Here is a 15,307-nt window from a genome sequence, read left to right on the forward strand (position 1 = left end):
TGCCACTGAAAATTTAGCTCGCGGCGATGAATCTTTCCACTAACTTGTCAACAACTCACGCCTCTCTCTTTCCCCTTCGTCACCATTTCTGAGAATTCTAATTCTGCTGGCCATCGTATTTCTTAATCTTAGTGGAGACAACAGTCTGTGGCAGGTTGCACAATACCATCTCGGCCTGGTCTGTACTTGCAATATGTAAAGTACGATATTCTTGCTTCTGAAAATGAAATATATATTCCTCAATAATTAATTATAATTGAATGACGCCTATCACACCCCCACCAGGGAGCAATATCTATCTATCTATCTATCTATCTATCTATCTCTCTCTCTCTATCTATCTATCTATCTATCTATCTACCTATCCATCCATTTAACGTATTAATTGATCTAAATATCTATTAGCTCATCTGTCTTCTTATCCTACCACCTGTTGATCGACGTACTCTTTAATCAATTTTCCTAACTGGTTCTAATTTAAGTCAGGCTCCGTATTTACGTCTACATAGATCTAACATCAATACTACGTAGAATAAGCTCCTACTCGAGTTATTCTGTGGGCCTAATCTGCTGCTGCACGTTAATAATAATAATAATAATAATAATAATAATAATAATAATAATAATAATAATAATAATAATAATAGTCAATTTAGCTACCTAAAATACGTAAATTGCTGATTATTCATTGGACGTATTCGCATGTTGTGTTCTACTTCTAGTTAGTTTTCATTTTATCAATTGGCAATGCATACCAGAAACAGCAGTAATCCCTCTGACCATAGCAATACTTTTCCTTGTCACACTTCCCCTTCCCCACCCATCCCTTCAACCCGTCTACCTGCTAGTCCATTGACCCGAACCCCACTCCTTGAAATGACAACACACATTCTCCAGTTAGTCTTAAATAGACATAAAAGCGCACTTCACATATGTCACCTTAATGCCTAGAGTTTAGTTTCTCAAACTCGTATAGATGAACTAAAAGCGATTTTCATTCCACTGTCATTTGATATCATCTTATGCAGTGAAAGTTGGTTGAAAGTCAAACATCAGGTTAAGAATCTTGAATTACCTGTCTACTGCCTTCTTCGCGCTTGAAACCTCGAATTATCTGTCAGTCGCCTCAACAGTACGAGCGTAAACCTGATTACATGCTCATAGAGATACAGGTCGCTACTGTGAAATGCTTGGTAGGTGTTGTATACAAACCGCCTAAAGCTCGCCATCTGAATGTCTTAGGGACTGATCTTAACAGACTGTTACCTATGTACGAACATTTTATAATGATGGGAGACTTCAATACAAACTTTCTAGATCTAGATTTTTCCGAAGCCACCCATCTATTGAATACGTTTCAGGGTGCAGCATGGCGATCCTCCCATTTTCTCCCACTCACCATACTAAAACTTCACATACACTACTGGACCTAATAGTAACGAACAACCCCAACAGAGTATTACATCACGGCCAGACATCTGCTCCCGGACTGTCAGCCCATGACAGTCATTATGACTTACGCACTGCAATGCCCCAAACATAAACCTAACTACGTACTTACCGAGACTATAGCCGTATTGACAACGAAAAATTATTGGAAGACGCTTTTTCGATGCCGTGGCAGGAGTTAACTCATAAAACTAATATTGACGACACGGTCACCACTTTCAATAACATGATACTACATATTTTTGACAAAAACGCCCCTCTACGAACAACACGCGTCTGTAAACACTCTCCCCGTGACTAAATGATGATATTAGAGCAATTGATAGCTAAGCGGGATTCAGCTCATAGGAAATATAAACATTACCCGACAGAGGAAAACTTTATCTATTACAAACGACTACGTAATAAAACTACTCAGACAGTAAGAAACGCTCGACTACGGTACGCCCATGACCTTATAAAACCTGAAGTAAGATTCGCTACTTTATGGAAGTCAGTCCGCCATTTTGGAGTAAATAAACCGGACAAGGTAGACGATTTGGAAGTTTCTCTCGAGGAATTGAATAGTCACTTCATATCCTCCCATGTACAATTAAACGAAGAAGCAAAAGAAAATCTTTTGTATGCAAATTACAACACACCACCCGCAGGAAAAGAGAAATTTTATTTTAGTTATTTCTCACCCTTTCAAGTGAAAGCGGCTATCATGCGAATTAAAACTAAATCCACAAGGGTCGACAATATATGTATCATGATGCTAAATAAAATTATCGACGCTCTCATTCCAGTATTGACATTCATATACAATTTCTCCCTTCAAAATAGTGTATTTCCAACTGTCTGGAAAATGGCCCTGGTACATCCTTTACCGAAGACAAAATCTCCTAGACTAAACAGTGACTACAGACCTATAAATATACTGTCAATAGTAGCTAAGGGACTCGAGCACATTGCGCATAACCAAATTACCAACTATCTCAACGACCACGACATACTAGACCCACACCAGTCAGGTTTCCGACGCAATCACAGTACATGTACTGCCTAAGTAAGCGTGACTGACGATATAAGACAGGCTACTGATGAGCAAAAACTGACAATTCTAGTATTATTGGACTTCAGCAAAGCATTTGACTCTGTAGACCATGAGCTGCTCCAATCCAAACTTTATCACCTAGGGTTCTCTTACAGTACTCTGAGTTGGTTGGGATCTTATTTACACGAACGTCAACAACGTGTCGTCAATCGAGGTACATTTTTTTCGTGGCAATATTTGAAAAGAGGTGTCGCACAAGGGTCAACCCTTGCTCCTCTGCTATTTTCTGTCTATAGTGACGACCTAGCTAAACAGCCGACACATTGTAAACGTCACATCTATGCTGACGACGTACAATTGTACATCCATGCAAAACCAACAGACGTTCCGACAGCAATCGACCAAATTAACATGGGTCTAGAAGCCAGCTTGGACTTATTTTGAACCTCCCCCAAAAAATCACAAACCATAGTAATTTCCCATCCAAGAATTATTTCCAGTAATTACCGCACGTCCATCCCTGACATACGAATTCAAAATCAAGCTTTGCCCTTTTGCAAGAGCGTAACAACTATCGGAGTAACCATTGACCAGCACCTCTCGTGGACGGATCAGATAATATATGTGAGTAGACGAGTTTTTGCCATGTTGCACACATTAAACAATTTAAAATTTACTTTTCCGTTCAGTGTAAAGAAGAATCCTCAGACCGTAATATCAAAAAATGGCGGCCGAAGTAGCCGGATTGCTGGTATTGGCTAATACGAAAATATCACGTACATATTATATAAACGGCGGTAATTTAATATGATAAATGTAAAATCATAGGCAAAATCACTTTGACACGTATGAAAACGCTTCGCCAACAAGAGACCAAAAAGCTGATTATTTGGAAAGTTCAATTCGTCAAATAACGGTTTCTCTTAGATTTCACTTCGCTGGATAGATGAAAATACATGATAAAACTGTTAAAATGATATTTCTAACATCATTTTGAATGTTTCAAAATAAATTAAAGTGTAAATTCCTCGATTTATTCGCTCTCATGAGAACTGTGAAACATAATTTGTTGCCTTAGTTTTGAAGTGGTGGACAATCTCTTAAATTCAGCACCCAATGAATGGAAAGTACACCCGAAGTAATAATGTTATTGGCTTTACGTCCCACTAACTACATTTTTTTACGGTTTTCAGAGACGTCGAAGTGCCGAAACTTAGTCCTGCAGTAGGTTTTTTACGTGCCAGTACATCTACCGACAAGAGGCCGACGTATTTGAGCACCTTCACATACCACCGGACTGAGCCAGGATCGAATCTCCCAACTTGGGGTACAAGTACACCCGAAATTATTATGTTAACCCAATAAACGGCCCTGGTAATGTTAACATAATGTTGACATATGGCATAACAGCACTTCGCACAATGATAGTAAGCTTAGTAATGAAACGTTCAGACACTAAAGATATGATAGGTTTTTACACATTAAAGAACATGAGTGCAAAAACTCTAATGACTAAACAATCACATGGATGGCAGTTCGTCGCAGTCTGCTTGATAACAGATAACCACAGCATGAATCGGAAGGTGCTGGTAGTGTAAAACCCTACGTTACAAGCCCAGCTAATCCCTCTAAGTCACTATTTCTTCTGTGTAACAATATACAGATTGCTCCATCAGTCACACTTATAAGTTTTGTTATACTCCAAGATCGAGCCAAACATTTCCGCAGGCAAAGCAGATTATTGCCAAATATACTTGCATCTAAATCACTCGACACTTTGAAGCACATAGACACTGATGGAATAACGCAATATCAATTACATTCTATCCAAATAAATAGTTTTCGAGGAACACGAACAGTTTGGAAGTAGAGAAATGATGTACGCAAGCTACAGTTTTGTCATGGACTGCAAAATAATCAGGATGTATATTCCTTATCCGTTTCACTCTCAATGTTCTATTACGTAGGAAACTTAAGAATAGTTGTATGAGAGGCATTGCCATAGTTAGACTAAAACCTGGTGCACCTAGTGCACTCATGTTCTTTAACGGGTAAAAACACGATCAAAACAAGCACATTCTCACATTACCGCGCATAATTACAGATCCTATGTGTCCACTGACTGATATAAATACACTCGCACACTTATATTCTACAAAGAAACTACCGTAACATTTATCGTCAACTTTCATAAAATTACACAGACTGCATACGATAACAACAAACCAAAACAAATCCACATTTCCAACAATTCCGGCTACTCGATTCGCCATCTTTGAACGATCGAGAGTAACATTAAGGTCTGAGGATTGGAGTCGGTCTTGTTGAAACCCTCGTTCTTCCAATATTCGATTATTGTGACGTAGTTTACAAAGACGCGAAAACCGAGCTTCGAGATAAACTACAACGTGCATAAAATGCTTGTGTAAGATTTATATGTAATCTGAAATTTTCAGATCATGTTACCTAGTCTTACGTCGATCTCGGATGGCTACGCCTTGAAGACAGACGCAAGCTGTATACCCTGACTTCATTGCACCGAATCCTTACCTTAAAATCCCCATCTTACCTGTATGAACGATTCCATAGCCTTTCTGAACACCATGATAAAAATACCAGAGCGCTGAGGTCGACATTACTCGCTATTCCTAAGCATAAATCCTCAACCTACAACAATCCCTTCATTGTTGTGGCCAGCCGTGAATGGAACTTCCTTCCGCAGGTCAGAGGTATATCAAACCCCGGAAGATTTAAAAGGATGTGCTCAAAATATCTCTATGAAACGAGCTCGTAGTGCGACAGTCTTCTTCTTCTTCTTCTCATTCTCCTCACAGTCCTCCTTCTTCTTCTTATTCATAAATAGTGTTAGAGAGTACTCAGCTGTGGTTTCCTGCATAGTTATCCTTACCCGATCCCCATTTTGTAATGTTTATCACCCACACTAAACACACGAAAACTGTAACATTCGTTAATGTGATATATTTCTGGAATTGGACAAATCAATTGTATATATTAGTAGGTTTATCTATATTATTATTATTATTATGATTATTATTATTATTATTATTATTGTAATTCCTCGTATGTTGTATGTTACTTTCTTCGTAGGAAGCAAACCGTTAATTTATATTGTGTATTATAATACATATTGTTATGTACAGGCCTCCACTCCCTCACTCACACTTAGCACAATCAATAGGTATGTTACAACATACGCACCGGTTATTACACCCACACTTCCGACTTCGTATTGGACCAACCGACTTGTATCGCTGTTCAAAAGAGGATGTAAATATTTATTAACATATTTGTGTTTTATTTGGGAGAATACTTTTTCGCGAATATTTCCAAGATGGCTGCTAACAATCGTATATGATGGTGGTGGTGGTGATTATTGTTTTAAGAGGAAGTACAACTAGGCAACCATCCTCAATCGTATATGACGGTTAGGACTTAACTGTGCTAAGATGGATAGCTCAGATATCGTCAACTCAGGCGTTGCCTACGAGATACACAAGGCCGGGAAATACAGAACACTAGACTCGTCCTCGAGATACTTCCGACAAGTGCCGCTAGAGTTCCCTTTACAGATCTGTCTCGCCCGCTCATTGCAACTATAAACATTCATTAAAACTAGTAATTTCAGAAGATATGAGATCAAAGATAGACCAAGAGCAATTGTTTGACTTATTTTCTACAAGGTATTTCTTACAATATGCTTAAACGAAATAAGTAATTCGCGAAAGAAGCAGAGACATCTGATAGCGAGTTTGTCACTTCTTACCGAATACTTTAATTGTGCCTCAGAGTATTCGATAAGCGGACCGATATTGCCGTCATAAATAACTTCGGGTTTAATCGTCCTTTCACCAATTATCAGCGATCCAATCTTTTCCTCCGCACATCTGATATTTTGACATTCGTATTGAAGCCGCTGTTTGGTGAGCGATGTTATGCCCGTTACGCAAATATTTAGGGTCGTTTCACCGTATTTCTCTTTTTTCTTCCCGTAAAATTAAATTTGTGTTCGCCTCTGTGGTGTAGTGGTTAGTGTGATTAGCTGTCACCCCCGGAGGTCCGGGTTTGATTCCCGGCTCTGCCACGAAATTTGAAAAGTGGTACGAGGGCTGGAACGGGGTCCACTCAGCCTCGGGAGGTCAACTGAGTAGAGGTGGGTTCGATTCTCACCTCAGCCATCCTCGAAGTGGTTTTCCGTGGTTTCCCACTTCTCCTCCAGGAAAATGCCAGGATAGTACCTAACTTAAGGCCACGGCCCCTTCCTTCCCTTTTCCCTGCCTGTCATTTCCAATCTTCCCATCCCTCCACAAGGCCCCTGTTGGCATAGCAGGTGAGGTTGCCTGGGCGAGGTACTGGTCATCCTCCCCAGCTGTATCCCCCGACCCAAAGTCTGGTGCTCCAGGACACTACCCTTGAGGCGGTAGAGGTGGGATCCCTCGCTGAGTCCGAGGGAAAAACCGACCCTTGTGGGTAAACGGACGAAGAAAGAAGAAGAAAATTAAATTCGTTCCAGCAGGAATAAAGCTCCTAAATGACCAATTGTAGCATGCTTTTCAATTTGGTTTGCTTTTGGTCAAGTTCAGATACCGTAAAACCTTTTTTTTCAGATTTCATTACCGTATCCTATTTCTCAATTTACATATTATTTTCTGTAATCTGGTATTTAATTTTCCCATCCGTATATTTTTTAGATTTAACAGAGATACTCGCAGACTTTCCTTGATACAGAAACTATATTTTTACTCCTTTCTAGTTTGTGGCTGACGTATGAAGATATGGTATGTTCATCGTCATCTGAATCGAAACGTTTACTAAATTTTGATGGCAATACATCATTTTTGGGAGCTGGACGCTTCCTGCGTTTGACATTTTCCTGTTTGTGAACAGGGTACGCAATGAATACAGAAGGAAGTTTAATTGATGTGCTTACACTGAAATCTGTTTTATGAGAAGTTTTGCTAGGTACCTAAAGAGATCCTACTATATCACCTTGGGTAGAAATAGTTTGCTTCCATTTCTCCCTTAAACCGCACTCGGAAGGGAAACTATGGAACGTCAATGTTCATGCTTTTTTAGTGTCATCCGAAATACAGAGAGGTACACAACAGTGCACCTTCTTCTCAACCTCACAGACAGAAACAATATTCACAATAAATTGCACAAAATCAACACAGCATCACAATTACTCCACATATCACCATGTTAAAGTCCGCCAAGAACAGAACGGAATCCTGACATCTAGTGGCCAAACCGTGAACACGGTGGGGCCGCTTTTTCAGCGACAAATTAGTAGCTATGTCCCGGCCTTGTAAATCTCGTAAGCAACGACTCAGGGCGAAATGACTTTGGAGCGGGAGCTGTTGAGTTAGGGATGGAGGGAAAGCTCGTGACGTCATGCGAGACAAAACAGGACACTTCCGGATATAAAATGGCAGATAATTCGCAAGTGGCGCTCGTAGCGGTGTGACCCGGAAACTCGTGCCGAATTCAAATATCAATGGCAATTCATACGGAAATGGATAAATAAATTACGTCTAGAAAGAAAGTGTTGTTAAGATATTAACTTCAGAGTTGCCGAAGAAATTCGGGATAAATGAAAGAAGAGTTACTTAGCAAATTATTTAAAGACTGAAATTAGACATATATTCAAGATATGAAATGAATTGCTGTGGAAGGGTTTGATCTTTCATTCGTGCATTACGTTTTTTACTTTAGCATTCCTGCCTGAACGTGTGAGGTTAGTTTTATCTATTCCCTCATTTAAAAACCATTGTATCTTCACATTAAGACACTTGTCAATAAAGAGATCGACGCATTCCTTTATTTTCTCTTGGAAGGTCTACCGCTTTTGGAAGGGGCGGTAGCTATTTGATGTTTCATTTCTTGGGATGCTCTGTGTTGGTGCAGATCCCGGCTTTAATCTGAGTAGGATAAAGGAAATAAAATCATGAAAATGCTATCGATAGACATTTTTTGATGAATATTTACGTTCAATTAAAGTAAGAATATAACATACCATTTGCTGTATAGAAGGGAATTTGTAAAGTCGCTGACCTGGGAATTATCTGAACAGATCTTATAATTCTTATTCAAACGTAACGTCCTTCTTTCTTGTATATATTATCCAATTCACTTCTCTGACATTTGAAAACCCACAGTACACACATACAACAACACATCGGTACTGAAGTACACAATAAAATAAGCTTATTCTGTTTTAAGCCATATTCAACCATAATATGGTTCGCGCAGCTCAGAAGTGTAGAAAGTACTGTGAAAATCTCTTTGTCACTGTAAGAATATACTGCATATGTAACACAATATCTACTTACATTTCCTTGTCACGAAGGAAACGAAAGAAAGACCACGAATTCTTCTGCACTTCATAATTACAGCCAAACACAGAACATATCTTTCCAATCATGATGACAGGAGACATAAGTGAATGGCACACGCTATTATTTACTGATTTTAACTTGCTCGAAAGGCATAAATAACATCAAAAACTGCATAAACTAATGCACGTGCTCCTATGACAGGCTACTTAACTCCAGGTCACAGCGCTAGACAGAGCTCTAATCGCTGTCCCTCGATATCTCGCAGACTGTCCTGTATTGTGTGTACCAAAGCTCAGCGATGACCCACGACACTCTTACACTACAATATATACGTCCTTTTGCTTTGCAGATATTAAGCAAATTACACCCCTTAAAATCGTAATTTGTTTGAAAAACCTCCCACATGCCACGCATATTCTGCAGTCAAGCGGTAACTAAAATATTCCAATGGGATCTTTAGCTCTGGAGCTAATTTTCCAGTGTATTACAATTTCAATCAATCAATCAATCAATCAATCAATCAATCAATCAATCAATCAATCAATCAATCAATCAATCAATCAATCAATCAATCAATCAATCAATCAATCAATCAATCAATCAATCAATCAATCAATCAATCAATCAATCAATCAATCAATCAATCAATCAATCAATCCATCCATCCATCCATCCATCCATCCATCCATCCATCCATCCATCCATCCATCCATCCATCCATCCATCCATCCATCCATCCATCCATCCATCCATCCATCCATCCATCCATCAATCAATCAATCAATCAATCAATCAATCAATCAATCAATCAATCAATCAATCAATCAATCAATCAATCAATCAATCAATCAATCAATCAATCAATCAATCAATCAATCAATCAATCAATCAATCAATCAATCAATCAATCAGTACTGATCTGTATTTAGGACAGTCACCCAGATGGCAGATTTCCTATCTGTTGTTTTCCTAGCCTTTTCTTAAATTATTTCAAGAAATTGGATATTTACCGTATATGCCTTCGTAATGTACAGGCCGTACTGTAGCTCTGATGACGTCACGCGAAGAGGCGAACAGTTTCCTCCGTCCGACCCGCGCAATGCAAGCACATGGTATGACTGTGCTATTCAGTCAAGAAATATTTCAAAATGTAATAATATAACAGGTGAGTTCATTAACACCTGTAATCGTTTAACATATTGTAAGTTAGGTCTATATAATTTTAAGATAATTAGGTTTAAAATGCGATCAAAGTAGTCAATACATAATGAAGAATGTACTCGTCTGTGTTCCCAACAAATCATAATTATTGCTCAATAACAAAAATATAGTGGCAACGAACGTACAAAAATCAACGTAATAATACTTTGTCACGATACCTATAGATGATCATAAATACAGGGCAGCTTTTGTGGGTTGCTTTTCTTAGAACTTTTGGCACTATCCTTTAAGGAATTAAAGCTGTATGCTAGTTACATCTAAATATTGTCTACTAGCAATAGTTTAATTTACATGATTTAAAGTGTATGTATATAAAAAAATCATTTAATAGAAGGTTTGGTTTTATAACTGCATTTAGTTTTACATTTTAGACAGGGTTTTGCTTTTACTTCACACGTTCTCAATATTACCTGATCGAAGAAATAACACAAATGTAGGTTCACCTGGTTACTGATCATCTGGGTTACTTTTAGACTTGTTTTGTATGAACAATAAAATGCACTGCTATACATCTATATAAGAAGAAGAAAGTCAAAAGCAGAACTCGGGAAAACGAGTGAAGCATATTCCCGTATACTACATAATAGTTACATTTCCCGTAAGGATTTTCGTCTTCCATAAATGACTCCTACCCTCATTGGAAGAAAATGAGAATATTGGTATGTAGTCACTTGTACAGTTGGATTTTCGTTGTGGTGCTCACAACTTCTTGGCATTGTGACAAGTTATTTAAATTCCCAACATATTACATTTTCATAAAAATACAGTAACAGTTCATTCAACAAATCTCATTACGTCCCTTAAATTTACTTTACTCTCCACGTGAAAATATAATACCTAACCTAAATTATGAGGTTTCATTATCTCAATAAGAATTTTTTACGTAAACCCGGATGTGATAAATATGGAGAAGAGGCATGCAATATTCCTAAAAATAAAGGTCTGTCGTTGAACAGCCCTAATTATCCAAAGAATGCACTCAGTAACTATGTATTACGTTAACAAGTACAAGTCATAACATTCGTTTAGATCGCCCTAATCGATCAGGAGATGAGCTAGGGGCGCTTTCTACAGTACGGCCTGTACATCACGAAGACACTGTTAGTTGTCACCAGCGGCTGCTTGTGGAGCTTCGTACAGGACACATTATGGTTTAAATACATGCATGGATAATTACAACCTGCTGTACGTCGCACTGACACAGATAGGTCTTTTCACGACGATGTTGGGATAGGAGAGGGCTGGGTGTGGGGAAGGAAGTGGCCGTGGCTTTCATTAAAGTACAACCCCAGCATTTGCCTAGTGTGAATATGGGAACCACGGAAAATCATCTTCAGGGCTGCCGACAGTGGGGTTCGAATCCACTATCTTCCAAATGCAAGCTCACAGCTAAGTGATGCAAACTGCGCATCCACACATCTTTACACATGCAAGTATAAGCATTTAAAGACTATGGGTCAAAACACACCTAATTTCATCTTTATCATTAATTCTTAAGTCAGATCCATTGTTCTTTCTTTATCTGCAGCAAATCTCTCGATCGTAACCTGAGCATTTTTATCTCTCAGTTACCTTTAACTCCCCAGGAATGGTTTTATTCTATGTAATGTGGAATAACACCTTTCTCATGCCACAGTAGCCACTGGTATCGTCATAGGATTACTTTCAACAATCACACTTTCGGAAATACAATTCATAGAACTATGGGCTTTCTTCTCGGTCACCGTTTTCTTGTGACCGAGGTTCTCTCGTTACAGCAGGCCTCTCCTCCAAGAAACATAGCCAGCAGCAGTGTTTGGAGACCGTGTACTTTAAACGTCTCCTCTGCGGTCACATGGAGGTTGTGACCGGGAGCTGACATATACGATTTTATGCTCTACCCTCAAGCCAAATTTATCAGTTTAGAAGTACTAGTCACCTTCCTTATGAGTTTAAAACCAGTATAGTCCTGTGTATAATATACTCGCAAGTAACAATTGAAATATTCCTTTTTATTGGGAGGGTTCGTGACCCCGTGATCTTATGCGCCAGCCACCACTCGTTGTCACGCCAAAACATTTAACCAGTAGCGAAACAGGTATGAGTTCGATTTCATATCCTAGTGTACCGTAAAATGGGCATACTTTGTATCACTTTATATAGTCCGTAATAATAATAATAATAATAATAATAATAATAATAATAATAATAATAATAATAATAATAATAATAATAATAATAATAATAATAATAATAATAATAATCGTATGGCCTCAGCTACCGTATACAGACACTCGAATTTGACGCCATCTGGTTGTCTACTCGTCAGTTTCGACGTTCCATTTTGCTGTAGGCTCACTAGATGGCAGACAGAGTAAACCGAAACTCTCTTGGGCGTCTGTGGCTGAGATTTAATGAATTTTGTCGGGTAAACATCAAATGTGTTACCAGAGATCTTTTACATGGCGACATCGTATGGTATGGACTATCAGATGGTCTTTTTTTCCGTCCCTAAAAATTTCGACTACCTTTGCCGGGTTTGAGATCCGGAGGCCGACACTCTGCCACTGATCCACAGAGGCAGCTTGTCCGTAAGAAGAAACACTATTTCAGAGACGTTACAACGTCAGGAAATACACGAAACTCTTTAAACAGGGTGTGTGGGTTTAGTAGGAATGCGCGGGCGTATAATTTAATTACCTAACAATTCTATTATATATTTCATTATGATCTAAATACTGATGCAAATTAACCCAGATGAACTGGTAACTTCGCATCATTACTTATATTTCCGTATATTTCAATGAATAATATGACCTGATGTCCACTTCTGTGGTGTAGTGGTTAGTCTGATTAGCTGCCACCCCCGGAGGCCCGGGTTCGATTCCCGACTCTGCCACGAAATTTGAAAAGTGATACGAGGGCTGGAACGGGATCCACTCAGCCTCGGGAGGCCAACTGAGTAGAGGTGGGTTCGATTCCCACCTCAGCCATCCTGGAAGTGGTTTTCCGTGGTTTCCCACTTCTCCTCCAGGCAAATGTCGGGATGGTACCTAACGTAAGGCCACGGCCGCTTCATTCCCTCTTCTTTGTCCATCCCTTCCAATCTTCCCATCCCCCACCAAGGCCCCTGTTCAGCACAGCAGGTGAGGCCGCCTGAGCTAGTACTGGCCCTTCTCCCCAGTTGTATCCCCGACTTCATGTCTCACTCTCCAAGACACTGCCCTTGAGGCGGTAGAGTTGTGATCCCTCGCTGAGTCCGAGGGAAAAACCAACCCTGGAGGGTAAACCAATTAAGAAAGAAAGAAAATGACCTGATGCCAAGTTACAGTATGGAATGACCGATTGTATAACAGGAAATAAAGGGAATAACGTTATGGATAATAATATAGGTTTTCGCATGAGAAATAACAAATTTTAAGAAAGAAAGAAAGAAAGAAAGAAAGAAAGAAAGAAAGAAAGAAAGAAAGAAAGAAAGAAAGGAAAGAAAGAAATCCTAATTTTAACGGTATTAAACACTGCCGTTTTAATTCAAATCTTACAAGACTGTAATCAAGAAAATATAATTTACAACAGCAAACACTGTGTACGAAGTTGCACTAACTGGCTGAAGTTTTACAATTTTGCAATTTCCTTTCCAGTTCAGGAAATGAAGACATTCCTCGTTAACCAACCACGTTGGAGGGCCTTTTCCTCCAATAACATCCTTCAATTCGAAACCAAATCAAACCCCATGGCGCAACAGCCAAGAAAGGCCATCGCCTACCAAGCGACCGCTGCTCAGCTCGAAGACCTGCGTTATGTGGTCAGTACGACAAATCCTCTCGGCCGTTATTCTTGACTTTCTAGACCAAACATCCTTCTGATCACAGTGTAGTTTATCACTTTGATGGAGTTTTCCGACTACTTTTTTAACGGCTTATCGTCAAAGGAATGAACACATGAAATCAGAGTAACCAAATTGGTGGGAATATCTACGACAGTTGTTCGAGGCATGCTTTGAAGTTCCACCTACTGGACTATGCCAAACCAACTTAACTTCAGTTAGCTTTCTGTCCAGCAGATATGTAGAGGTAAATCTCTTTTCACTTTTGATTCAAAGTAACCTCTGAAGATGAAAACTATAACCGTTTTACGGTACTCGGAAATTTAGAAAACTTACTATTCCTGGAAAGTCTTCTATATCTGCATATTCCCCTCCAAGTATGCGAGGATTCACCAGACACACGTCTTCTTCATCAGTGCCTGTAGATAGAAATATGTTACATGATTATTAAGGGGTGTCACGACTGAAATTTGGAACTTACTTATCACAACCAAATTTAAAACTCAAGCACGTATCAATATGATATGCCGCCATACAAAACTTGGAGTTGATTGGTTAATTTGTTGCGAAGTTATTAACAATAATTTAAATTTTTATATGTTGCATGGAAAACTTTCCTTGCGTCAAGCGGCGAAGTTTTCAATTTTTTGGTCTATAATTTGATAAACTTGTCAAAACTACTCATGTATTTAATAACAACTCTGGATTTTGCAGTCAAATATAAACTATTGAGATATAATTGTTCAATATTTGATTATTCATAAAATAGGCAAAATCTAGTTATTGCTATTTTAAGAGCAAAATCATGAAGGCAATATTCAACTAATAATACGATTCAGAACTGTCCTGAATTCGTGTACATATTGAAATATTCTCAGAAAATTTCAGGCGAATGCGATAAGAACTCTGTCGCAAGGATAATTTTATAAAAGACAAAGAGCTGAAAAAGTTTAGCTATTGTCTGATAGCGCCAGAAAGGGGCGCGGGCTTGCTCTATTAACGATACAACATCACCCTTTAAATCTGGAATTTAGAGCTTTATGGCAAACCTGATGCCGGGATTTAAAAGAATAATTGGGGGATTTTTAAAGTTAAAATTTAAAAATCCGTTGTGTTGATCAATAATCATTATATTTCCGTTCGTGCATTCCCTAATCTCTGCTGTTAAATTATATGGCGTTCGTGTATTTCCATAATCTCTGGTGATAAATCAAGAACTCGTGACGTTCTTGAATTCCCTAATATCTACTGTTAAATCATGAAGGAATCAACCATCATTATGCTGTTTATGAAAGAAATAGTGAAATCGTGAGTCAAAAGGGTAAACCAATTCACGTTGTGGATAATTATACATTTATTATGCGCCGAATATTGGCATCAGAGCACAGAATCGGGTGGTCGGCGATGTAGAGTGGTTCTCGGTCCACAAGTGGCCATGGC

At 38.8% G+C, this 15,307-nt stretch overlaps 1 protein-coding gene across 1 annotated transcript in view; it reads right to left on the reverse strand.

The window, feature by feature from the left end:
* LOC137500885 (brachyurin-like) overlaps positions 1-15,307 on the reverse strand; it is a 168,495-nt gene that overhangs the window by 143,002 nt on the left and 10,186 nt on the right. The window contains exon 2 of the mRNA XM_068227558.1: positions 14,204-14,286. Within this exon, the coding sequence (XP_068083659.1) occupies positions 14,204-14,286 (83 nt within the window). The remainder of the gene's footprint in view (positions 1-14,203; positions 14,287-15,307) is intronic.

The sequence above is a fragment of the Anabrus simplex genome, chromosome 1 (genome assembly GCF_040414725.1).
Source record: "Anabrus simplex isolate iqAnaSimp1 chromosome 1, ASM4041472v1, whole genome shotgun sequence".
NCBI classification, from domain to species: domain Eukaryota; kingdom Metazoa; phylum Arthropoda; class Insecta; order Orthoptera; family Tettigoniidae; genus Anabrus; species Anabrus simplex.